Source organism: Desmodus rotundus, chromosome 1 (genome assembly GCF_022682495.2).
Source record: "Desmodus rotundus isolate HL8 chromosome 1, HLdesRot8A.1, whole genome shotgun sequence".
Taxonomy (NCBI): Eukaryota; Metazoa; Chordata; class Mammalia; order Chiroptera; family Phyllostomidae; genus Desmodus; species Desmodus rotundus.
The window spans coordinates 182,019,900-182,047,494 of NC_071387.1; the positions used below are offsets into that span (position 1 = coordinate 182,019,900).

Here is a 27,595-nt window from a genome sequence, read left to right on the forward strand (position 1 = left end):
CCTGTGATCGCGCATGTGCAAAATGGCGAGGGTGGGCGGGCTCGGGGGTGGAGTTCCGCTGCGTGAGTGGCGTCTTTGAATTGCAGATCCGCCTCCCGCCCAGCCATCGGCATAGGATGCGGGCGCTAGCTCAGGTCCAAGTGGTTGGAGCAGCGTACAGGCTGCGGAAACGCACCAGAAGAACGGATCAGGGCTAGCGCGCCGGCTGCCCTCGCCCGACTCAGGGAACTGCGCCTCGGGCCCTCTCACCGCTGCCATACATATATATGGCACGCCACGGCCGCCGGGCGATGGGGCGCGCCTGCGGTCCTCCGCGATGGAGCTGGCGGAGCAGTCCCTGCTGGACGCGCTCGCCTACCTGGAGTGCGCCCTAGGCATCCTGACCTTCGTGCTGCTCAAGCTGGTGGGCTCGCCCTATGGGCGCTACGCGTCGCAGCATTCAGCCTGGCGACTGACGGCGCCCACCGCCTGGGCGTTGCAGGAGCTGCCCTCGTTGGCCGTGCCACTCTTCTTGTGCGCCGGCACACCTGCCGAGCGCCTACGCCGCTGGCCCAACCGCATCCTCCTGGCTATGTTCGTCGTCCACTACGTGCAACGGTAACGGGTGGCGGCCCCGTGCCTATCTCTGCGCCCCGGGCCCGGCTCCTTCTGCTTGCATCCCCTCGTCTAGTTGCTCTTTACCTGCGCCTCTGCCTGCCACTTCGAGAGTTCCCTCCCTCCTTGCTAGCTCCTCCCCACCCATTCATCCTCGGCGCCTTACTCTGCGCTCTCCCCCGCCTCCCCACCCCAGGCACCCTCTCCCTGCTGACCCTTTCCTGGCATCCATCCCCAGTCCACAGTCCCTGTTGTCCTCTCCCTGCACATCCTGCCCCCCCCCCACCGCTGTCCCCTGGTGCAGGGAATTGGCTTAGAAATAAGAATTAGTCTGGGAAAGTAGGGGAGACAGAAAGGACTTAAAGGGTGGGGGTAATAGAAGAGAGTTTTTTGTAAAATTTCGGCCTAGAAAGTATTAGTTATACAATAATACTGGATTTTGTTCAAGACTAGAGTGTATGACCAAAGGTAAATCTCCTACACAATATGTGTCTGGCTCCTTTTCTACTTTTTATTTTTGGTGTTCTTGTCAGGGGGGTGGCTTTCTCCTGGCTAGGAGGTCACCTAGAAAGCTGCTTTCCTGAAAGGACTTTGTGAATCCCCCTGTACAATATTCATGGGCAGAAGTCGGTCACTTCTGACACTTTCACCTCCACATTATGCATGGTGCCAAGGACTGTGGGAGTGACTTTCCAAACAATGACCTTAAACACAGATAAAATCTTAAAGATGACTCCCAAATCGTTTGGCTTTTGAGAATTTTGTTTGTTAAAAACTTTGTTTATTTTTAGAGAGGGGGAGAGGGAAAAAGAGGGAGAGAAACGTCAATGTCTGGTTGCCTGTCACGTGCCCCCCCCCCAAAGAACTAGAGCCCAGGCATGGGCTGTAGGTTGGGAATCGAACTGGCGACCCTTTGGTTCTCAGGCGGGCACTGAGCCACACCTGCCAGGGCTTGAGAAGAATATTTCAGTGTCTGAGATCTTCAGGTTCTTCTGATAAGTTGGGCTCTCTCCAGTTCTTAGGCTTTGGTTTTTACAGTTAAACCAAATGGCTGAATAAAAACTGGACATAAAAATTTAAAATTTTTGATTCAGACTTCAGAAGGCTGCATAGTTAAAAAGAAAGCTCTCTGCATCAAGAGAGCTGGGCTCAATTATTCTGTGAATGTGGGCAGGTTACTGAACCTCTCTGATTTTGGGTCCCATCTTACCACACCCACTGCTTAAAGAGGTAGGAAGAAGTAAGCATACTTGTGTGTGTGTGTGTTTGTGTGTGTGTGTGTCAGTCTGTCTGTCTAAGAGCCTCTCTTTGGTATGATTATTAGGACACAGGAGTCCTGCCTGGTTCAATGGGTCCTCACCTGCTTTTATGCAGGCACTTTAAATAGGCAGAGTCCATGTTCAACAAAGCATTTCTGAGACTGAGGCTCCTGACACTCCAAGAATATTTCATTAAGCAAAGTTTCTGTCATTATGCTGGATTTTTTGGTAATGTGGTTGAGCATCACGAAATTTGTGGATGCAATTTGAATATCAGTAGCGCTGTCATGTCTGTATACACCTACGCATACATATACCAGAACCTGTGTCTGTCCATCTGTCTGTTTTTCTAGTGGCTAAAAGAAGCTTTGGAGTTGTATTGCCAGGTGTTACCTAACTCCCATCACTTGGGACTTGAGATAAGTTACTAAGCTTCTCTCCATCATGTTTCCCCATCTATGAAACAGGCACAATGCCGATACCAGCTTGTGGGATTGGCATTAAAGGCAGCTCCATAAAATGCTTTCAAGGTGTTGGCAAATCTCAATGCTGAATACGTGATAAATAATGCCGTTTTAGGTTGCCACGCAGGTGGACAGATTCACATCCATACTCTGTATCTTTCACACACACTGCTGCCAGCTTTGAGTGCCAATAAAGAACTTTTGAAGAAATGACATTGGAAATGAAGAGAGCACTTTACAGAGTTTTGCTTGAAAGCCTGGAACAGAAGATTTTGAACTTAAGGCATGATGTTAAATCCATTCTGGGCTCACTCTAGTGAAAGAACGAATGCAGCCTCCAAAGGGCCAGAGGCACTTGTGGAGTTTCACGCAAGGCCATTGGACTAGAGACTGCAGGGACTGCAACCCTGGTGCCTCCACAAGTGGCTTTAGAAACCTGCCCTCGAGGATTTGCCCAGTCAGGGGCAGTTTTAAAACTGCTGGGTTGTTTATTTTTTAAGTCACACATGTTACTGTATACATAGCCTGTCCACTTGGGGGACATTGAAGATTTCCAAATAGAAAAGATAAACATTTTCCATTCTACCCAAGCGACTAATTTATTAAACAGTCATCTGACCTAAGTCGGTGAGCACTTGGAAGACAACAGAAGCACCAGCCGCATTTAGTACTTGTTACAAACCATGCAGCCAAACTGGCAAATAGTTAATGGAGTCCTTCGTTTATATGGGACAGTGCAGGTGTTACAGGCCTGAATAAGAGAGGAAACTGTAAGAATGAAGCTGGAATCGGGCTGGTGGCTGGAAAAGCATGAAACAGGTGGCGTTTTCCAAAGAGAGACTGACCAGGACCGAGTGGTAGCAACTTAACAGAGTTTGGCAAGTGTCTGTGAGGGCCCAGGTGCTGAGCTCTGAGGAGGGTGGCCAGACCTCACCCCTGGGTGAGTTTTAGCCTCTTGAGAGAGTTGGGAAGGACTGAAGCCAGATGGAGGAGCTTCTCACAGTCAGTGGCAGGGGTATTTGCTTAAAGGAGAGGGGAAACCTGGACATCTTTATGTATTCATCCAGAAAACATTTACTGAGGATTGATTTGTGTACCCGGCACTGTAAACATTATTGGGGATATAAAGACACTTGGCCTTAAGGAGTCAAGGGGTGGAAGACAAACTGCGTAGAATATGTGGGATCTTTTTGGCAGAAGAGCCAGGGAGGGAAGAAAAGTCCTGACTAGAAGGGGAAGAGGAGACAGTGGTGGGAAAGAACACACCACAACTGCCCAGCTTCCGGGGGATGGGGAAGCACATCTGTGGGAACGTTTTAATCCATGACAAACAACAATGGTCCCACTTAAGCACGTGTTGTCACTGTCTTTACCATGACCAGTTGGCATCTACAGAGGGAGGGTACTGAATGGCTGCCAGATTGCAGAAGTTCAAAAGCCCAGGGCGCCTCCTCTTTCTGACCGCTACTCTGAGGTGTGTGCTCAGCAGATCCGTGAGCTGGCAGGAGTCCTCGCTGTGATGCCTCAGAGAGCCTCCCCTACTTCACACGTGTGTTTCTCCTGCTCAATTCTATTAATGGCCCCTCGGCGAGAGCCTGGTCCAGCCTCACTTTTAAATGTGTCACCCAGCACGTATAAAGTTAAAAAAACAGACCTGGAGGGAGTGAGGGGCACACTGAATCCTTGGCCCATGCTTTGTGGAGTCAAATAATCTGAAGAAGGAAAAACTTTTATGCAAAAGTATAGAATGACAGTGAAATATCCATTGAGATCGTAACCTTCCCTTGAAAACGCAAAGTGCTACATATTTGCCTATTAGAGTTATTGAGAACTGTGTAATTTGGTCATCATTGCAAAAGAGTCTTTTTTTACAGAAGGAAAAGGGAGAAAAAGGAGCTGATCCAAATCTAGGAAGCAGTGTACACTCCAATGACCTCAAATTGTTGACCGCAAAGTCAAAGTCATTTAAAGTTTATTAAAATTAACCATTCTCAGGTGTAAAAATTTAAAAATAGCAAATGATTGCATCTGCTATTACTCCAGTTACTCCCAAATCAACAAATTAGATAGGTCCTTGTTTCCCAAATTTGGGGGTGCAGTGTTGTGTTGGCTTGGGAGGTGATGTCCAGTTGCTTTTATTTTGAGAATTAATTGATTTGCTGAATGAACACCCTGTTTTCTCACTGGCAGAAAACCGGGGTGTTATTCCAGTTTGTTGAGGAAACATTTCAAGAGAGAATTCTTATAGTTTACTATGTGATTTAAGCAGGCATGGGACTTATTTCTGGGATTATGAAATCGGACTTGAGATGTTTAAGGAATAGTTATTCCACGTGGTTGGCTGCGTTCAGCCTCTGAAAGGCATGCTTTCCCTCAAGTCTTTGCCCTTTAAGCAGATCACCTCTAGCAGGCGGGCACAGTGTTTGTTTACCAGCTAGGTGGTTTCATGCAGGTGTTACTCCTGGTTCCTTGAGAAGTCAAAAAAACCACTCAGTACTGCTTAGGAGGATGAGATGGAGGCCGAGAACTCCTGGCGTCACTCCTCAGTGAGAACAGACACGTAGTCCAGCTTTGGTGACTTTTGTTCTTTTGGTGATTCGTTGTACTTCCTGGGTAGCTTATAGGATACTTTTTTCCCCCTTAAAATTCACAAATGTCCCCACAAATACTCTCTGTGTTTGCTCACTAATTTTGCCAGATTCTCTCTAAGCCCTTCCATTAAGCAACTGCAGGTCTTCAGCCCAGGGAATCCCGTTCCTCCCTCTGGTTCACCTGGTCTGTTCGAATGTAATAGGTCAGCACTGACTTAAAGGGCTGGTCAGCATTGTGTGTAAACAAACCTATGGTTGAAGTACACGCTCGCTGTAGAAAACTTAGAAAACGAAGAGTAATTCAGGAAAGAAAATGAAAACCACCTGTAATTCCATTACTGAAAGATAATGATGACAGTGTTTTGGGTGTATCTCATTCCCATCTCTCATTGTTCTTAATAAGTTTTTGATTATTTTTTCCAAGCAGTAAAGATACACAAACATAAAAATACACAAAATCTCCTATCCCACTTTTGTCATTTAATATAATTAGTATTTTTCTGGCTTAGCAGAGACACTTAATAAAAATGACTTCTAACAACTATTTAATATGCCCTGGTGTGGGTAGATAGCGCCAGCTCTGCCCCCGCCCTGCGTCGCACAGGGTCCTTGTGATGTGGCAGACAGACTACCTGGGAAGGGGGCCTTGCCTTCAAGCCTGCCACATCTGTCTCCATCGCCCGCGCCTCCGTGTTCCTCAGATCCTCCAGGTCCTGTTCTGTTAAATAGGGTAGTAGTAATAGTTTTGAAGTATCAAAAGAGGCATGCAGTGTGGGGATTAGGAATTATTGGAAACATTGTAATCAGGAACTACGAGAAGCACTTTTACAACATACCTAGCCTTGTAAACGCACCCCAAAGGAGACAGGCAGCAGGCTGCCCTGGCCATCGAAGCTCCACAGAGATTCAGGCTTCTGAAAGCTCTTGGTTCGCCCCTTCATCAAACGCATTCCACATTACCCATCGCCTTGCAGATACAAAGACGTGCAAGTTTGCATGAGTAATTAAAAATAACTTGGTGAAAAGTAAATCTGTTGGTTTACCTGGAACAGAAGGAAAATAAAATGGGAAAATTGTAGCATGGTGGAGAACAAGTGTTGATTTCCATCCCACACCCAGCCTGATGAGTAGCTCCCTGGGACCTGGCTAATACTGTGTAGGCTTCAGCTGTCTGTCAACAAGGAAAATGGATTTATGACACATTACCCAAATAAACCGCTTTCACGTCCAGGTGCTTCATAGTTACTTTTAAAGATGGTTTCCATGTTAAGGGACTTTCAACTTCTGACTTAACTCCTTTTCTGAAAGAGGGGAAATGCTCGTTTCCCACAGTTCCTAGATGAAAGGGTGACTGTGAGTGCAGATGAGACAGCTTGTGAGAAAAGGCTTGTGAATATCCGGACCTGCTGTAACTGAGACACCCCGGACCCTGCACCCTGGATTGTGACAGGTGCTAAGTATGTCAGTCCAGCAGGTGTGCCGCCTTTTTTACTATCTAAGCCTGATCCTGCATCCCCAAGTGACTCTTCACCATGTGATGCTCCCTGGCATCCACTTTGGTCCTTGAGCTGCTGCTGTCCCTCTATCTAGCTGAAGTCTCAGATGAAAGCCATGCCCAGAAGCTGCCCTCTCTACCTCCATTCCGGTTCCTAATTGGCCCAAGTCAAAGGAAAACCTTTCTGATAACAGCTGCATGGACTTCCAAGGAAAAGCAGTATACTCAAAGGTAGTGACACAAAAGGAGAAAAACCAATCTGAAAGCCACAGAGAGGAAGCAGAGTGCTCCCCTCTGGGAGGTGTGCTGCATCTGGCTGTCTGTCTATTTGAGACCTGGCCTCGTGTGTCCTCAGAGCCAGGAGTACTTGGTCCGCCTGGGGGTGCTCGGGCTTGAGGAAGGATGGGGTGGAGTACCTTCTCCCTCCTGGAACTCTGAAGGCATAGGCAACGTTGCTGGAGCCTGCCTTTTCTCCTCCTGACCTTGACTATGGCATCAGGGTCAACACTGTCCTCTTCAAGGTCAGAGGTTAGAGAGCAGTACACTGCACCTGTGTCACCCTTTCTAAGGGCATTTAAGTTCATGGTCACTTTTCTGGCATTTACATGAGACCACAGAGAGGTAAATCTTCTCTCCTGGTCCTTCATGAATGTCTTTTCCAGGGTCCCCCCTGGGTGTACGCTGAGGCAGAGGGCAGTGCAACTCTGCGTAACTGAGGACATTGATGCACAAGGATGCGTGGTCCCCACCACGAGCACAAACGAGTGTCTGGCTGCAGCATCTGCCTGCAACCCAAGTGCCGGGTCTTGAGCAAGAGTATTTTTCTAAGAAAGTCAACATGATGTTTCCAGAACATAACTGTTTTAATCTAGACTGAAAATGGGCAAACTTTTTAAAGAAAGCGGCCAGATAGTGCACATTACAAGCTTTGTGGGCCAACAGGCAGAATATGGGCTACCGCATAGGTATTTACAAGAAAAGCAATCGAATGTTTACAAAAATTTTATTGACAAAATTCAGAATATAATGTCTCAGGCAGTTTTATCACTCAGGTGTGATAAGAAGGATGGAAGTCTCCTTTTGGTGGGGGATGACATGTTACTTCATTGGGCTTCAGAGTTAGTGTTCCCTGTTCCCTAAATCTGTCGTAAGTGTTCGCCTGTTAGTGCTGATCTGCAATGAGATTTTCTCTTAGAGAATGCCCCTTCACACAGGTAGGCATTGCCAGATACAGATGTCAGTCCGTGAGTTTATGATTTTAGTTGAACTCATTCATTGCTCAAAAGACATTTATCAAATTCTGTTAGATGCTTGATATTTTCCTTTTAGGTGTCATTATTTTTTAGATTAATATCTTCCAGTTGAAGATTAGGCGGCAACTTCCCAATTATAAGTTAAATGATTTTTGAAATACGGAAATCGTGGTTGAGAAAAACTGTAGTTTGAGCTTAGAAATTATATCCACTGCTAATTTCTGTAAGAATGGAGACCTCACCCCTTCTTTTAACTTGAACAGCATAGAAAGTAAGTAAAGGTGTTTGACATGACTTGTGATTCCAACAATGTCAGTTGCCTTTAATACAGTATAAGTTTTGCACATAAGTAATGTTTTACCTTATAATTTTGGGTTGAATTCACTAAGAAACATTATTGAGTCCACAGCAAAAGCTAATTTCCAAAGCCCTTCATAACAGTAATAGTGGATGAGGGCAATTTTTCTCATTAAGAAAAGTTTTTGTTTCAGCTCTGAGCTCAAAATAGGGTGAATGTCAAATTTGCTGTTAACCCTATTGGTTCAGTCACATGCAATAGATTGTTCTGGAAAGTACCAAATGATACAGGGAGTGGCATTAAACACCTTACATCTTTACAAGTTTTGTAAATTTGTAATGGGTCTATTTATCTCTTCCACGCATTTTTACCATCAGTTGTAACATCTTAGCAGGTTCCACTTTGGGTTGTACACAATTTGTGTTTTCTCAACTTCTTTGAAAATACTCTCACCTTCCGTTGTTCCACGCAAACTATTTTGAGAGCCTCATTTCTCAGTCTTGTCAACCTTGGCATTGAGTCCTTGAATAAACAACCAAGCAGTGTCAGTGACGTCCATGGACACAACGAGCCAAGGAAGACCACTTGCTCGATCTTGTGCCTTGTTTTTTAACTGACTGTTGGCGTTGCTTCTGGTGTTCCAACTCAAGTAGCTGCTCTCACGGAAAGGCTAGTTGTGCTAAACAGATTGGTGTCATACAGACATGTTCCTTTGGTTGCTGCTGCAGCTAATTATTTCCCCATTGGTGTATGGCTCTCCTTGCCTGCCTAACTAATGAGCCACTTCTAACTTCCTGTGATTGTGGCCTCATTTTCATTTTTTTTTTTGTAAAGATATTCTGTGATGAGATTCTGTTTTAGATTCTCTTAATTCTTTTGACCTTTCCTGTGAGTTGGGGATACTGTGATGAGTGCGTACTCTGGTAATGCCAACTTCTAGTATGTTCTTTTGGCACAGCTGTCATGCCATTGTGCACCAAAGAGTGCTTTGTCTCATGCAGTGACACTCACACTCCGCTGTGCTTTCAGGCCATGAAGAGTTAGCTCACTTGTTTTGACACGATGGGTATCAATGGTACTAAAATTAATTAAATGTGTGCTACAAGGATATACCTGGCACTCCAAAGGGATGTGTCACGGCGATGTGCAGTGCACCAGGCAGCCATGCAGGGGGGTGCAATCGCTGCTACAGGCTCCGTCACAGCCACTCAAGCCTGCAGGTAGTGTGTAAACAGGTGACCAGATGGTGTTCCAACACCACTTTATTTATGGACACTTAAACTTGAATTTCATACGATTTTCATATGTCATGAAATAGTCTTGATTTTTTCCCCTATTTAAAAAATGTACAAACCATTCTTAGCTCACATGCTGTACAAAAACAGGTGGTAGACTGGATTTGCTGATATCTGATCTGAACTCAGGTCACTACACAGCACAGGACATTAGTGACAAAGGAGGAAAGGGGTGTGAGGGAAAAACCAGAGAGGTTTCGGTTTCACCTTTCAAAGCTGCCAGCAGTTGTTTACCAGCATGCAGAATTCAGCCCTGGACTTGAAACTGAATTGAGAGAACTACTAAACAGTAGCCACCCGACATGATTCTCATATCCTGGAGGAAGATACTTCTTTTGCAGAATGTGTCCTCAAAGTTGCTTCTTAAACACTTCATTCATCTGCAGTTTAGAAACATGTGCATCCTGTTTTCTTCATAAGTTTGTGATTTATTGTTCTTCTGTTTTCTCTCTTTAAACTTTTAGTAGTGTGCACCTAAACCAGTGTGGTATAGCAGAAGAACGTAATCTTTGAGTTACCCAGGTTGACACTTAGACAGAGCCACTCACTAACCCTGTGACCTTGATCAGATTACTTAACTGCTCAGAGTCTTAAACTCATCCTCTGTGGAGTGTGTAAGAAGTGTCTGCTCTGCAGGTAGCTGTGAGGCTTTACAGGTACTTATTAACTGAGAGCCATTTGTGATGGTGGCGAATGATAAAGTGGTGTCCCCGAAATTGTATTGCTCATACTGGAAGGAGCTGTGGGTTTTAGGATACTGAAGATCTTGAGAGTTTCTTGAAACATTGTTTTCTTTCATTTGATGTACCTGTTTCACATTCTGTATAATGAGAATGCTGAGTTTGTGCACTATGGTGTACGTTACTGAAACATGGTTAATATTTTTTTTTATCTAGAAATTGTGCCTTTAACATATAGAGTAAATCAGCATGAGTGTTAACTGAGAATGAATTTTGTGCAAGGAAGCAAGATTTTGACCCCAAGAAACTTAAAATAGAATTGTAGGAATATATTCCTTATTGTTGCTGTTTTCATTTGTTTCTATTTCTCGTTTCCTAAGGTCCTTGATTTTCCCGTTTCTGATCCGAGGAGGGAAGCCCACACCATTGTACTCCTGTGTGCTTGCATTCGTGTTCTGTACCTATAATGGCTACTTGCAAAGCAGATACTTAAGCCAATATGCAGAGTATGCTGATGACTGGGTCACGGACCCCCGATTCCTAACAGGTGAGTGACCTCAGTGTTCTTTCAGTCATTTCCAGTTAGAAAGCCAGCACTTCTTGGGACAGGAAGAAGTCTGTGATGACTCGTGACCCAGCTGCCAGGGGACTGGGACTGGAGTGCTGGGGGGAGAGGCATGCTCTCCCACTGCACCTGGGCCCTCAGACACTGAAAGCACAAATACCTGTTCTGAAGGGAAACCTAACCACAGCAACAAGCTCCAGCAGCTGGAGCAGCTGGAAGACTTGTGGAGACTTGGGCACAAATTGGCCATGTTATCTAACTTAGCCATGCACCTCCTATGGTTTCTTCTAGATCATGAGAAAAAAAATCAGACTGGGTCATCTTCCAGCAAAGCAGCTAGATATTTACAATTATACTAAGTTAAACTTTTACCTTTGGGAAGTTTTGAAATTTTTAAATTTTTATCAGTTACTGTAAATTAATGTACCGTTTCAAGTTCTAATTATAACTAAGTTCTGAGCAAAAATGAAAATAAAACATGAGAATCAAAATATTTGCAAGAGTGTTAAACGCACATGATCTTAGGGCTCTTGTTTTTAAGGATATTCTTGTATATGTTTGTGTAGTTTACCCTCCTGGCATTTAGAAATTCTAGCACGTTAAGATGGAACTTGCCCCTGTGGCTGCATACTAAGAGGTATGAAATTATCCCTCAAATGTTTCAGCTGCCCCACAGCCTTTTACCCTGAACTCCATAAGGTTACCTTATATTTCATTGGGCTTTTTTCCTGAATAAATTCATAATAATAGTAAGAACTAACATTGAATAGTACTTTGTTGCTGACAAAGTACTCTTCCACTTCTCAGTCATAGTTTTTTTCCTGTAAATTAAAGTTTTGTTCCCAGGGCAGTGCCCTGTCATCCCAGAGTATTCTTACCAGGCGGGATCTGCTGCTTCACCTGTCAAAGGAAGGATGGACGAAGAGGTTTTTTAAGATCTTTTCTAGATCCACAAATCCGTGCCTCCCTGAAACACTAGACTAAATTATGTTGTTTCTCTACTACCCCCAAATATCCTCTCGATTTACCTGGTTTTCTTCTCCCCACCCATCAGAGGCGGGAGAAGGGACGGCCTGGCCATCGGCCAGGAGCTGCACACGTACGTGCCTTATGTTTCCGCAACAGCCGGAGAAGGGTGGGAATTTGGTCCTTTCACAGGAGAAAGGGAGAGTCAGAGGGTTGAGCAGCTGGTTCATCTAAATTGAGTAAGTAGCAGAGCAGGAGTTTAAACCTGCTCATCACACTGGAAGTAGATGGAGGGACAAGAGGAAAGGGACTTTTTAATCTAAAAGGTCAGGGTTTTAATGTTTTTTTGTGATTCTCACAGGAATCATTTCTGTGATGAACTGTTTGAATAATTTTGATGAACAACAAAACAAAAGAATCATTTTGGTCTGTGAATGTGAATGCCATTTAAAGTGGCTCTATAGACAGACCACATCACCTGCAGATGCCTTGGAAGCTGGTGTAAAATTTAAGACACCAGTAAGTTGTATATGAACCTCTTGGTGGTTTGCAATTGAACAGAAGGAATCAAAAATGAAAAATGAATGCCAATTGGGAAACAAACTAGGTTACTCTTTTTGCATTGTATTTATTTCAAAGAGTTTATAGTTTTTGTAAGGAGACAAACAAAATTACATAAATAATTAATTGATTACATTTATAATACTTAAGAGCTGAGCATATAATGATGATGATATCCTAACAGAAAGTTTTCCAGAGCAGTAAAACTTGTTAGTCATTTTATACAAAAGTTTTAAGATCCCAGAAATGGAATTAAATGTTTAGCTTAGATGAGCACAAATACTAGTTTTCCTGCCAGTCTCGGCAGTAAAGGGAGCTTGTCTCAGAAGAGGAATAAGTAAGCATGGAGTTTGGAAACATTCTTTCTGGAACCTTACATTGGGGACCACTTCACTTTGAGGAGACAACTGAAATGCAAGAAAGGTGGTGAATCAGCTATAAATTTATGGATTCGATAAGTGACTTATAAAACATCACAGAATTTGGTGTGAACTGTTTGGAAGGAAAGCAGCCTACAGTGGTAAAATGAGAAGGAAGAGCTCTTGAGACCCTTACCATAGACCAGGGTGCTTTATGTGACCCTGCTTCATGCGAGAAACTACTTGATGCCATCAGGATGACTGATGAGAAATTAATAATATTGCTCCGAGTGTGCATTTCTTTCCTATTGAATGAAATGCCACCATAAAGCAGCATTTGCCTTCCACATTTTATAAATATCTCAGAATAATCAACTCTTTTTTATCAAAATCAAGTTATTTCATAAAACACTCTTTTGGCATTTTGCCCTTTCTTGTTGGCACTAATTGATGTGATACTAATAAGTCTCCCGTAAGTGATGACAACCCACTGAAGACCTTCCGAATGGGAGGGAAAGCATTCAGGAAGCCATGGGGTGCCTAGGAGAGCCTGCAGTGGCCGTGGAAGATTTTGCTGGGAGCTGAGGCAGGTGGACAGACCTGGGAATGCGGATTGGTGAGTGACAGGAAACCAGCAGTGGGGAAAGCCGTGGGTGTGCGTGAAAACACTCAAACAGGGTTACAAAAGGAGAAGCGAGGGACCAGAGATTAGCTCCTGGGAACCAGCACCCCTGTGAGCCCTATGTGCATCGTGACGGAGCACGCCCTGAGATGTCCCCTCTCCTCCTCTGCCAAAAGCAGGGGGGGGCAGTCACGCCTCACATAGTCGTTATGACCTGAGTCATAGTTCTAATCATACTAGTCATTCTAAAAAGCAGATTGTGCCATCGGGCCAAAGTATTTTGACTAGATCAGATAATTAATATTATTAGAAAGACAAAGCCCTATGGAGCATACCTGAGAGCAGTAATTATCCTTGTAAATAAAGAACAATGTTTATTATATTGGTTTTGGCTATCAATTATGGCTTATATGTCATACTAATATATAAAGAGTTAGTGATACTGTTCATTCAAGCACAGGTTTGTAAATTTTATAGTTTATCAATCAATACTCTTGTGTAATTTTTTTTCCTTCAAGGTTTTGCCCTGTGGTTAGTAGGCATGCTGATAAACATTCATTCAGATCACATTCTAAGGAATCTCAGGCAGCCAGGGGAGACTGGATACAAAATTCCAAGGGGTATGTACTGAAAATGGAGAATTCGTTCTAAAATTGCATTACATGATGCCTTGTTGTTTTAGTTTGCCAGATCTAATAACTAAAGTGTAGTATGTATTAATCATAATTTTGTTTTTTTTTAATCCTCACCCAAGGACATGCTCATTGGTTTTTAGAGAGAGGGGAATGGAGGAAGAGAAACATTGATGTGAGAGAGAAACATTGATTAGTTGTCTCATACACGTCCCCACCAGGGACTGAACCCGCAACCCAGGCGTGTGCCCTGACCAGGAAATGAACCCGCGACCTTTTGGTGCGTGGGACAACACTCCAACCAACCGAGCCACAGTGGCCAGGAATTAGCTATAGTTTTTAATATGAGTCACTATTATTAATAGCAATCATTATGATTATTGTTTTATTAAAGTGATAAATTTTGGCTAAATGCTTATTAACCAAAAAGGAAACTCTACTTATCTCTGGAAAGAGAGAGTATGAGGAAGAATTTATGGTTTATAAGGGGTATCCTATACTTCATTTTTAAAAATATTACAGGATAGATACCTTCACTGACCCTCCCTCTGAAAACAATTAAAAATGTTGGATGAAATTTGGGGGAGGGGTGGCTCAAGTTTCTTTATATATAAAATAATAAAATCTTTCTTAGGTTAGTTGAGAGGTATTATTATTGCTCATAACATATAAAGGGTCAATTAAATCAATAAGAAAATGGCAAACAAACCAGTAGATGCTCAACATCAATAAAAACCTGTCTGTTCTTTTCATCTTATTTTCAGCTCTTTCTTGGCGTATTTTCAATATCTCAAGTTTCTTCGTCCATATTATCTTGAAATTTGCTTTGTATTTCCTCACTCCATGCCTTGCTGTCATTGGTTGAATTTTTAAAAGGTCTTTTTAAACGTATCAGTGTGGTGTCAGAGAAGGAAGTCGTCATCAGAGGGCAAAATCCGAGTCCCAGCGTCCAGAGCACACCTGTGAGAGTCTGTGGCCACCAGCTGCATTCGTGCCGCTTTGCAGCCCAAATTCACACCACTTGGCGAGTAGGAAAAACCTCAAGCCACGAACTACGATCCACGAAGTCCTGGTGGGTGGTGCCCTCATGCATGGGCCCGGGCACACCCAGATCCCCAAAGGCCTAAGAGAGCACCACAGACCACGTGCCAAGGAACAAGAGCCATATTTAAAGGTCGCAGACCGTTGAAGAAATCCGGCACGGGAGAGTGGTAGCACGATTAAACATGAGAGACCTCAGGCCTTAGCGTTGATAGGAGCAGATTATACAGTGAATACTTAGATGTTTAAAAAAATAAAAAGGGATTGAAGTTATGAGTAAAGAAGTATATACTATTAAAAGGACTAAGCAAATATAAGTTAGAAACCAGTAGAGCTTCTAAAAAAGAAGTCAAGTAGGTAAGACTAAAAACTTCAATGGAGCTGGGAAGTACACAGCCATACTTGGTTTGGAATCCTTCTACTCACCTACCTGGAAACCATACAAGGAGAGTAGCAACCTAAGGAACAAATGACCAAAAACATCCTACAAATCTCCAATTACTTAAACTGAGGCCCTGAGGGTGACCACCAGGCAGAATATGCAGCTCTGCCCTCTGGCCTCAGGGCCTTTGCTTTTGCTGCCTGGAGGGCTCCCACCCCCACAACTGTAGCCCAGCCCTCCCAGAAAGTTTGAGCTCAAACCTCACCTGCCAGGGGAGGCCTGTTCCTAGACACTGTTTGTGACCATGACCTCCCTCTACTCCTGGCTCAACCTGTGGGCCCTCCCGCCCTGCTCTGCTCCCCACAGGACTCCACACCCTCTGCTGTACTCCGTGTTTTCCTTGTTTAGTACAGTGAGGTCTAATGTTCCAGATGTGGGGGGTCGGGGAGGGTATCTTATCCACAGTAACCCAAGTACCTTGACCATGGTGTCTCCCATAATGTAGACTTGACAAATCGGTAAAGCTTTGATGAGTGGTGAATAAATGAATGAATAAGTGAATGAACAAATGAATCTGTCCTTGAAAATCAATAATGTCTTCAATTTTTGGTCTAGAGTGTTATATATGTCCATTTTATTAAGCTAGTTCATTAATTGTTATTCCGTATTCTCTGTCCTTGCTCAGATTCTGTCAGTTTGATACATTAACTAATGAACTGATATATATTGAAGCATATGAAAACTGTAGCATTTTCTCTTCAGCCATATAGGCAGATATTAGTACAGGTAAATAGTTACTACCAGAAATTGTGATACGAAATAATAGTAAAACTAGTAATGTTGCATGTGCTTCATTGATTGATGTTCTGAAAAGTTGTATTTTCCCATAATTGAATTTATGTGCTCCGAGTAGGTATTCACCCTTATCTCTTAAGTCAGGTGTTTTCTGGGCATCACTTTGTAGTCATTGCACCACTGGGTCTGTGCTCTCTTCTAGGAGGCTTATTTGAATACGTAAGCGCAGCCAATTACTTTGGAGAATTGGTTGAGTGGTGTGGCTATGGCCTGGCCAGCTGGTCTGTGCAAGGAGGGGCGTTCGCTCTGTTTACCTTCTGTGTTTTACTCCCCAGAGCACAAGAGCACCACCGGTAAGTTTCAAACACTTTTCAATGTTTTAAATTTGTTCTCTGACCTTATTACATCTGTGTTAAGGTCAGATTTTTGAAATGTTAATATTAATTTGAATTGCAGAATCTCATTTTATGTCATGCTTTGACTAAAAAGCTCAAAACCACACAAATATCTGAAGAATAACTCAGCTATAAGGAATCATCAGGTACACGTCAGCTTATTTTGTTCATCCTGTTCTGAGTCTCCTTGAATTTATGTGCTGGACTCTGGACTCAGCGGTCAAGTTAAAAGTCAAGCAGGGCATTTGGGATCTGACCTGCAACATGCTACTTACAAGGAGGAATGCTGACTGTGCGGAAATGGGAGCCCAGGAGGCCCACAGCTGGAGGGAAGGGCCAGTGTATCAGCCCTCAGAGCCCCTGCACACGGGCGCTCTCCGCTGTGCTGACCTGGGGTCCTCACGGACCCTGGGCTCTGCACTCCCCACAGCACATCCACATTCTTCCCTTAGAAGCAGAAGGATTCATACTCTGAACAGGCTTGGCTGAAATAACATGGCAGCACTTCAGACTACATATACATTACAGAGTCCTAGAAAATGAATAAAAACCAAAGCCAGATTTCCGGCATCAACAAGGACAACGACAGCCCTCTGATCTTGGCCCAGCATGAGGCCCTGTGTGCCTGAGAATCTGCTCCCCCTCCTCCTGCTTGACCACCTTCTCGTGGCTGCCATTGCCTCTGGGGGAAGATGCTACTCCTGGACATGTGTTAGGTTACATTTTAAGAAGCCAATATGGGCTAGTTTCTAGTAATAAAAACAAATGAGTTGATGCTGATATTTTAAGAAACTGGATCGGGGAATATTGAACAAGAGCATGCCAGGTCACTTGTAAAGATCTTTCCTCAAATGAAAACGGAACAGGAAAATCCCTCTCAGTATCTGAATGTGAAACATCCGGAATTAGAAAATACATAATTCCATTTTTTGAGGTATTCTTTGCATAAAGATTCCTGAATTGAAAGGGCTCTGTGTCATTTGTTTGATGTTTAAATTAATGTTGGTGCAAAACCAATTTTAAATTGCTGAATAATGCATCAATTCAGTTTAGTGGAAGTATGTTTACAAGTGTTGGTTTTACAAGCTGAAGACAAAACGAAAGCTGTCTTTTTTAATAATCCAGTGAACCCAACTAATTAGCCCACCAAATACACTGATTCCTAAAGAAAACAGTCCATGGGGCTACTCCTGCAGCAAAGCAGCATTTTGTTAAAACAGATTTCTCTCTGTAACAACCTGACAGGAAGTATTTAATTCACAAACGATTATCTTGATCGTTAAGCCCCAAGTCAGACACATGGGTCAGCTGTGCTGAGTGCTAACAGATACTCTGGTGGGAGGGCAACATTTCAAGGAGGTCTTTTTTCGCATGGCTTCCTTCCCACCAGCCTTGGGCAGCGCAGTCATGCACTGGACCAGGCAGCGCGCGGCCGCATACACTACTTCTGCAGCTGCTGGGTGACAGGCCGAGTACAGATGTGGACTTGGCACGTCCCAAAGCTGCACCTTGGATCCCAGCCTCTGAGAAGGGCCTCTGTTGCAATAAAGAATGATCATATGCTTACCTATTTGTTACTGTCACTTAAAAAAAAGTGATTCAATGTGTCGTTAAGGCACTCTGATGGACAGTGCAACAATTTAAAGAGTACGGACACACGAGAACATGTGTAGAAGTGCTGCCTTGGATTCGCAGCCCCACTCATCAGCGTCAGACACAAAGAGCACAACTTGCGAGCACTTGCAAGTGTGTGTTCAGCTGTCACTGGCTGTCCCCACCAGTTCAGCTGTCACTGGCCTGTCCCCACCAGAGCAAGACTTCCATGAGAGAGGTTTGGGAATGGAGCTCTTGGTGAGCCAGAAAAACAGTAACTGCTTTGAAAAATAATTTGGAGAGTTATCTCAGATTTAGCACAACCTGAATGTGATGAAGTGGGCAGTCCTTGGCTAGGGGTCATTTCTCTTTCAGTCAGAAGACAAGGGGGCATTAGGTCAGGCCTCACAATAAGAAAAGACAAAACATTGACATCCAGCAGTGGTCTTTGTCACATGAGTGACAGCTTTTTGATTCTAGACATAGAAAAATGAGTGAGAAAAATAATAGAAATCATGCTGCTTATTCCCTTTTTAAAAACATTTATGCATCTACCCACAATTATAAACCTTCAAATATAATTTCTTGATCTCAGTGATTAAATAATTGAGAAAATTTTACTTTAATCATGTAGCAAAGTATATTGCATTCCTATAAGGTAATTTCTGTGAAGTAAATTTAACACATTTGACAAACATAGCCTTACTAGGTAAGAAAGTTCTGCTCCAGTGAAGGCTCTTCGAAGCAGCACAGGGAATCCAGCCTGCTATACAGCAAGCACATCACCGCGTGGCTGTCTCGGGTCCTCTGGTACCCTGCAGGTGCATGTGGCTGTGGCTGTCCTCTTCCTCGAATTTTAAGCTGTCCTTTGCTACCACTCTTGCCCCTTTGAAGCTAATGTGTCCCTTTTCAATGGGCAGTTTCTAGGAGAGAGGAGCTCACCTCCTGCCTCTCCTGACACAGTGCCCAGTGCTGCTGACTCATGGGGGAACTCTTAAGATGCTAGCTCATGGTCTGTGTCCTAGGTCCGCAACAGGCTGTCTTAGTGTGTTCAGGCTGCTGTGACAAAAAGCACCATAAACTAGGTGCCTTAAGCCCCTCCTCTGGGTTGTAGACAGTACCATCTCCCAGTGTCCTCACACAGTAGGAGCAAGGAGCTCTTTGGGACCTCTTATCAGGGCACTAATCCCATCATGTGATTCTAGCCTCAGGACCTAATCGCCTCCCAAATCCTCACCCCCTAATACCATCACCTCGGGATTAGGTTTTTTTAACAAACGGATTTGGGGGAATACACATTGTACAGTTCACAGACCTATGAAAACTTGCGGGGGCTACTGAGTCACGGTGTGTATTATGCACATTCACGTCTTGGCACTGCTGTTGCCTGGGGCCACGTCGGCCACGGCACTCTTGGCTGCGGCTCATCCCTGCACTGGAGAAGGCCGTTATTGCTGTGACTGACCCGCAGGCCCACTGCCCAGCCTTTCAGGACTTTTCTCATTTCCTTTTGGGTGTGCAGACAGCACCTGGAGGTAAAGGGAGTAGTCTCTCCTGGTCCTCCGTCTGTGGCTGATAGCATTAATAGCCTCTCCGGAATCTACGATGGACAGGACTTCGCTCGCTCACGGTGTGCTGTTGTCAGGTATTGCTGCCGTGTTAACAAATAGCTAATGGTTTCTGTCATGGCTCTTACTCTGTTTTACCTTCTTTTGTGCTTATGGCAATTCCATTTTTCTATTTCTTCATCTTGTCAAAATATTTAAAATTTTTACTCTGTCCACTTAGTTTCCACCCTTCCCAAATAGCTGTTATCCCAAAACAAATGAGTATGCCTTTGTTGATATAGTTTATATCAAAATGGAAAATACCTGTCAGTCCTGAGTATAAGGCCCAATTGCAAATGACCCCATGTTGAATTTTCGCAGGTCTGTTTGACAGTCACCTGGTTGGGTGCCCTTTCCACAGACCCTGGGTCTGAGGCAGTAGTTCTCTCCTGGGCTCTGGAGAGAACTGTCAGTCACCAGGAGGTAGTTAAGATACACCTACAGGTTCCTCCCCTCTCCCCTAATCTGCTGCTTCCTGGGTCTGGGAAGGCAGCCCCACCAGACGCTAATCAGCATCTTTATCACACATCAGTAATCATGCTTGCCAACTAGGGGAGAATTACATGGGCCACTTCTTGTGACTCGTACTTTATAATCACTGATTACTTAATTATTCGTGATACAGACAAAATCAACTATGTATCTGAAATGGCAGTTTTTAGGACTACTTTTTAAAACTGTGCCTTTGTGATAAAAATATTGTTCCTTTTGTTAGTGTCTGTTACATGTTTAAGTCACAAAATTATTTTCTCTTTTTTAATGTCCTTTTTTCTTATTGTAGGTGGTACCTTCAGAAATTTGAAGATTATCCAAAATTCAGAAAAATTCTAATTCCGTTTTTGTTTTAAGTCCATTGTCAGTGGAATTATCTTCGACTTGAAGCACTTTGATGATGTTTCTCTAGGGATTGTATAAATGAATTCTTTATAATTTTCCCGCTACTTCATCTTTTCCAAGATTGACCCTAAGAATTGTTTTCCTGGTAAATTTGTAAGCTACCTAATAACAAACTGACCAAACTGGAATACAGGTCGAAGTATCGTACTGCATACCAGGGCAGGGGTCTGGCGCTCCGGGCAATTACTGCTGATCATGTCTCTGGTTTTGGACTTACCACTTTTGGTTGTGTCCAGCGAAGTGTGCGCAAGACCAGAACGTACGCGCCGTATTTGAAGGCCTCTCTGGATCAAAACCTTCCACTACCCCTAGAACACTTCTTTCAAGGTGACAGGCAGTGTTGTTTCTTCCCGCCACAGAGGCATGATCTGTCCTCTAGGTCCCTCTCATTCCACTGGGTCAGAGAGGCCTGGGGTACCCACAGTGTAGTCAGGGACTCAGGGGAACACATGGGCTCTCCTGTGGGGTACCGTGCAGGCAGAGATTTTCGGGATGGAGAAAGGAGATGCAGGAGGCCCAGGTGAGGCCTGGACAAAAGGCATCCGCAGCTGCTCCAGCCTGGCCCACCAAGTGATGGTACGGTCAGGGCAGGGCAGGGCCAGACACTGGGGCATTTATAAGGAGCAAGCTCTTCTGTCCCCCACAAAAGGGATTTTGTGGAGGCCAGAGGGTGGCAGCAGGCAGGTGGAGCATGGCAGTCTGCACCCCCTTCAGCTACCTGCTGTGCCCCCTAGTCCCAGGGCACTCGCCATAAGCCTTCACTGTTCTCTGATCTGAGGTGCTCTTCTTCCTTTTCTTCTAACTTCTAGGTAGAACTAGAAATTTTGAAGGCATTATTTTTTAAGTGCCTCTCAAGCATTGCAAAATGACATCTTGAAGCAGAATTTCTTGCTTTAGATGCACTTGAAAAGTCCTCTAAGATAAATGGCAGTGATACAATTTACTACCCATGGCCTGATGTTTGAAAGAAATCTCCAGTGAGAAGGCTGTTGACTCTAGGCTCTCCGTGAAAATCTAATGACCTCGTGGTAAAGGTCCCCTCCTCTTCACTTGGGACAGTGCTGCCTCCACAGTTGCTGCCACCTTTGCAGACATGGAAACTGGAAGAGAAGTCGAAGAGGCTGTTCACTTCGGTCCACTGGCAGTACCAGGTTGCAGGAGTCCTCCACAACTCACCTGAGGTGGTGTCCTGTCCGTGTACTCACTGCTACCTTTGGGCTGGAAGCGGGCCCTCGGCCCCCCAGCTCTCCAGACCCCAGCACCCATCCCATCAGCGACCCCACCCTCTCCAGGCTGCCTCCCTCATGAGCTGTCACAGAAACTGCTCTCCGTGGGTTCCTTACGGGGTTAGAATTACACAGGCTGCTGCTGTGCTTCATTTTAACTGAAAACGGAATGTTTTTGCAGAGAAATTTTATTATTAAATGAACTTTGGCCCTTTTTCTGACCAAACAATTACTTGAAACCTTAAAGCAATAAATGGGATCTTAGGAAAACTGAAATGGCTGAGACAGCCTTGATGGGTTCCGGCCCCTCCCTGAGTTCTGGGCTGGGCGCCTGGCCAGAAGGGTGTGTGTCTGAGAGCCAGAGAAGCTCACTGTTGAACGTTACTTCTTTTTTTTTTTTTTTTTTCTAAAAGTTTTTATTTATTTTTAGAGAGAGGGGAAGGGAAGGAGAGAAAGAGAGAATCATCAATGTGTGGTTGCCTCTCACACGCTCCACTGGGGACCTGGCCTGCAACCCAGGTACGTGCCCTGACTGGGAATCAAACCGGAGACCCTTCGGTTCACAGGCCGGTGCTCAATCCACTGAGCCACACCAGCCAGGGCTGAACATTACTTCTAAAAGCGCTGCTGCTTGGCGGGAATGGCCCAAGTGTACAGGAGTTTGGGTTAGCCCAAGATTTGATGCAGGGCTTCACATTCCCCCCACACAGTGGCTGGATTACTGGCAGAAGAAAGCCTCTTCCGTCTCTTCTCTCTACCCTTTGTTTCCTTTCTTAGTAAATTGTCTTCAGTTGTGTTAATTACACTAACTAAGGAGATAAATAAAAATTGTCAGAAGTCCACTCATTTTTGTTGTAGTCTTCATTGTTACTCTGCTACACTGACACTTCTTCACTCTAGTTCAGACAGCAACATTTTTAGCCCTGAAAACTTCCCACCTACATTAGCATGTCACAATATCAGATATTCTTACCTGTCTCAGGGGAGCCGTGTGACATTCTTTCTACAAATCTTGTGCCTTTCTGTTCAGATTATTTTTAGATGTTTGACATTTTGTTTGCCATGAATGACCGTGTGTTTCCAAATGCTTTTATAGCTAGGATAAATTACAGCTATTGAGGTTTGTATGTTTGGAACCCTGACTACTTGGAAGCAAATTAGTGGGTGCACAAGGTGACCTATGGGGCTGTCTCCTCAGGGGCCTTCTTGGGCAGAAGCAGCTACCAGAAGTCAAAGTCCCTGCCTGGGCCAGTTTACCCGCCCCCACCAGCACCCCCGACCCATGTTTGCCTCTCCACTGCATTACTTGATCTCATACTCAAAGTGCTGACTGAGTTCTGAAAAGCTTCACCAAGGAAGAGATATGGAGGGTATCCTTGGGCTATGATGAAATCTAAGATTGCCAAATAAATCATGACTTCAGAAGCTGTCTCTTAAGCTGATTGGTTCAGTGGTTCCTGGTCCCTCTAGCCTGCTTCTATGCCCTTAGGGAGGGCCCACTGTCTGTTTTTCCTTTTTGAACATATGTCACTCACCTACACTGTGACCAGATCTCAGCTAGGATACAATGTGGGACCCTGGCAGTGATCCCCCTGTCCCAGGCAAGAGGCTATTCCTCAGGGAAATGGCCCTTTTGCTGCAGGGGGCTGCAGCCTTTCTCAGGGACCCTGGGTCCAGCCTCTCTATCCGGTCAGGACCAGTGGCCGCTGGCTTGCTGTGCTCATCCATACCTCTCCGTGGTGCAGAATTCTGGGGACACCAGGTACATCCAGGTGCCTAGCCCTCAGCCCTTTACCCAACAAACAGAGAGCCTGACCACCCTGCCCGTAGCCCTGCTTTCTTCGGGCCGCCCTCAGAGTCTGCAGGCTGCTATGAGCCCGCTTCTTCCCCATACATGGCCTCCTCTGCCAAAGTTACTCTACCGTGGCCAAAAGCCCCTTCCGATTATGCTCTCCTGGTTCATCTGACCTGGCTCACCCTGCCCCCTTTGCCAAGGCCCAGGGAGCATCTCCTTCCTCCTTCCATTGTCCCCAGGTTTCTGTGTAGGTCCTCTGTTGCCTGCTGGGCCTTCTCTCTAACCTCAACCTGTGGTTACACTTTAATGTCGGACAAGGCACAGGACAGAGAGAGGACATGGCTTAGCACCAAGGGGGCAAAGTCAGCTGGGTTGTCATCTTTTTACAATTGCCAGCTGCCTTGTTTGTTTGAACCCCAAGTGATTTTCTATCAGCCCACCAGTCCCTTTCCATTACTGACCCAGAACCCTGGCCTTCTTTCTCCCTGCTGGACCTACCAGCATTTGGCTCTCTTCCTGGCAGGAACTTCTCTCCTTACTTTTTACCTGTTTCTCTCCCAAACCACCTGCATTACAGGCTCCTCTTCAGAGAGGACACTGGGGATGACCAGGATATCAATCACCTACTGTGTGCTATCTGCTCATTTGCCTCTATCTGAGAGAAAATAACACCCACCACTGTCTTGGCCAAAGCTGAAATCCAGCAAGACCGAAAACTTACTGTACGTCTGTGCTCCTCACTGGGTGCTTCTCCAGGGCCAGAAGTGCAGTCAACACTAGTTACTGAGCACTTTGTGTGTGCTCAGCACAGTCAGAGGTGCTGGGGCAGAGGGCAGATGAAATACGCCTTGCCTAGGCACAGTGACAGGCAAACAATCACTAAAATGATGGCAGGTAGGGAAGCGTGGCAAAAATAAACACAAGGCCCAGTTAGGAGATTAGGACCCCCAGTGGTGTCTGAACCTGTACCCCAGGCCACTGTGGTGATCAGACCCTGCCCACACCTCTTCAGACACTGACCAGTGTACTCCAGACCCTCTTGGGCCTCTTGGAGATGCAGAAGCCACCTCCACTTCCCTGTCCCCTTGCCCACTGGCAGCAAACACAGAGTTCATTGCGATGCATCCTTCCTCAGACTCCTCTAGCCACTTCTGTCTCTGTTGCACTCAAGGGGGTTTCTGCTTAGGGTTCTAAAGCACTGCAGTTTGGACAACTCTCTCCCACTGATTCCATCTCTAGAACCCCCTGTCATGTTGGAAGGATCCCTTGACATTACAGCGCAAAGAAGAGAAACCCAGAGAGGCTGGATACCTGATGGGCAAGCTCATGTGGGGAAGCCATCTCCAGTGGCAGCCTTGCTCCTCCTGGCCAGGCCGGAGGTGACAGGGTTACTGTGGATCAAGCCCACCTCTCAGGCATGCTAGCCACCTGTGTTCTGAGATTTGCAGTTACTGTTGGGAGTCAGAGAAAGGATTTTCAGCTTTAAAAAATCCATTTGAATCGTTTTTAAAAATTTTTATTTTATTGTTTATGCTATTACAGTTTTCTCACTTTTTCTTCCTTTGCCCCCCTCTATCCAGTCCACCCTCACCGTTGTCCATGTCCATGGGTCCTTCATATACATTCTTTGACTAATTCCTTCACCTTCTTTCAATCAATCTGTACCTCCCCTCTCCCTTCTTACAGCTGTCAGTCTGTTCCATGATTCGATGCCTCTGGTTCTATTTTACTCATTAGTTTATTTTGTTCATTAGATTCCTCTCATAAGTGAGATGATATAGTATTTGTCTTTTACCAACTGGCTTATTTCACTTAGCATAATAGTCTCCAGTTCCATCCATGCTCTCACAAAATGTAGGAACCCCTTCTTTCTGCTGTCTAGTATTCCATTGCATAAATGTATCACAGTTTTTTAATCCACTCATCTACTGATAGTCACTTAGGCTGTTTCCAACTCTTGGCTATTCTAAATAGTGCTTCTATAAACATTGGGGTGCGTAGGTTCTTTTGAATTGGTGTTTCAAGATTCTTAGGCTATATTCCCAGCAGTAGAATTGCTGGGTCAAAAAGCAGTTCCATCTTTAGTTTTTTGAGGAAATTCCATACTGTTTTCCACAGTGGCCGCACCAGTATGCATTCCCATAAGTAGTGCACTAAGGTTCTCTTTTCTCCATATCCTCACCAGCCTTTGTTATTTGTTGATTTATTAACGATAGCCATTTTGGCAGATGTGAAGTAATAACTCATCGTGGTTTTAATTTGCAACTCTCCGATGGCTAATGGTGTTGACCATTTTTTTCATGTATCTATGGGCCATCTGTATGTCCTCCTTGGAGAAGTGTCTATTCAGGTTCTTTGCCCATTTTTAATTGGATTATTTGTCTTCCTGGTGTCAAGTCATAGGAGTTCTTTATATATTTTGGAGGTTAAACCCTTGTCTGATGTATCATTGGCAAATATGTTCTCCCATACAGTTTCCTTTTAATTTTGATGATAGTTTCTTTAGATGTGCAGAAGTTTTTAAATTTGATGTAGTAGTCCCATTTGTTTATTTTTTCCTTTGTTTCCCTTGCCCTAGGAGATATATTGGCAAAAATATTGCTGTGCAAGATATCTGAAGTTTTACTGTCTATATTTTCTGCTAGGACTTTCATGGTATGTACCAGTCCAGTCCAGTTCTCCTAATACCATTATTTTATTTATTTATTTATTTGCTTTATAGGCATTTGGTTTTTAATTAAATTTATTGGGGTGACATTAGTTAATAAGATAATATAGGTTTCAAGTATACATTTCTTTTTTAAATATATTTATTGATTATGTTATTACAGTTGTCCCATTTCCCTCCCTTCACTCCACTCCATCCTGCCCACCCTCTCCCTCCCACATTCCCCACCTATAGTTCATGTCCATGGGTCATACTTATAAGTTCTTTGGCTTCTACATTTCCTACACTATTCTTATCCTCCCCCTGTCTATTTTCCACCTATCATTTATGCTACTTATTCTCTGTACCTTTCCCCCCCTCTCCCCCTCCCACTCCCCTATTGATAACCCTCCATGTGAGCTCCATTTCTGTGGTTCCGTTCCTGTTCTAGTTGTTTGCTTAGTTTGCTTTTGTTTTTGTTTTAGGTGTGGTTGTTAATAACTGTGAGTTTGCTGTCATTTTTACCGTTCCTATTTTTTATCTTCTTTTTCTTAGATAAGTCCCTTTAACATTTCATATAATAAGGGCTTGGTGATGATGAACTCCTTTAACTTGACTTTATCTTAGAAGCACTTTATCTTCCCTTCCATTCTAAATGATAGCTTTGCTGGATACAGTAATCTTGGATGTAGGCCCTTGCCTTTCATGACTTGGAATACTTCTTGCCAGTCCCTTCTTGCCTGTAAGGTCTCTTTGGAGAAATCAGCTGACAGTCTTATGGGAACCCCTTTATAGGTAACTGTGTCCTTTTCTCTTGCTGCTTCTAAGATTCTCTCCTTCTGTTTCATCTTGGGGTGTTCCTCCTTGGGTCCAGCTTCTTTGGGACTCTCTGTGTTTCCTGGACTTCCTGGAAGTCTATTTCCTTTGCCAGACTGGGGAAGTTCTCCTTCATTATTTGTTCAAATAAGTTTTCAATTTTTTGCTCTTCCTCTTCTCCTTCTGGCACCCCTATAATTCGGATGTTGGAACATTTAAAGATGTCCTGGAGGTTCCCAAGCCTCTCCTCATTTTTCTGAATTCTTGTTTCTTCATTCTTTTCTGGTTGGATGTTTCTTTCTTCCTTCTGGTCCACACCATTGATTTGAGTCCCAGTTTCCTTCGCCTCACTATTGTTTCCCTGTACATTTTCCTTTGTCTCTCTTAGCATAGCCTTCATTTTTTCATCTAGTTTTCTAACAAATTCAACCAATTCTGTGAGCTTATTGATTACCAGTGTTTTGAACTGTGCATCTGATAGGTTGGCTATCTGTTCGCTGCCTAGTTGAATTATTTCTGGAGCTTTGAAGTGTTCTGTCATTTGGGCCTTTTTTTTTTTTTTTTTTTTTTTGTCTTGGTGCTTCTGTTGCTTAAAGGGGCAGAGCTTTAGGTGTTCCCTGGGGCGGGGTGACACTATACATGGGGGAAGGGCCGAGAGGGAGTAATGGCGCCCGCTCTACTCTCTGCTGGATTTCGGTCACTCCCTCCACTACCCACAATCAAATTGGGCCCCTCTGGTGCTGGTTCCTGAGTGGGTGGACTTATGC

The 27,595-nt window shown here is 44.4% G+C and overlaps 1 protein-coding gene across 4 annotated transcripts; it reads left to right on the forward strand.

Moving 5' to 3' along the window:
* The first annotated feature begins 66 nt into the window (after positions 1–66).
* Positions 67–22,406, forward strand: SRD5A1 (steroid 5 alpha-reductase 1). 4 transcript variants are annotated; one of them, XM_024578537.3, is made up of 5 exons: positions 67–597; positions 10,310–10,476; positions 13,521–13,622; positions 16,055–16,205; positions 20,229–22,406. In XM_024578537.3, exons 1-5 carry the CDS (start codon positions 317–319, stop codon positions 20,293–20,295), a joined length of 768 nt encoding a protein of 255 aa, XP_024434305.2. In that variant the 5' UTR covers positions 67–316; the 3' UTR covers positions 20,296–22,406. The 4 variants fall into 4 exon arrangements, with proteins under 4 accessions (XP_024434305.2, XP_053769764.1, XP_045042314.2 ...); XM_053913789.1 differs by lacking the exon at positions 20,229–22,406 and adding an exon at positions 19,363–20,207; XM_045186379.2 differs by lacking the exon at positions 20,229–22,406 and adding an exon at positions 16,309–19,343.
* The last annotated feature ends 5,189 nt before the right edge of the window (positions 22,407–27,595 follow it).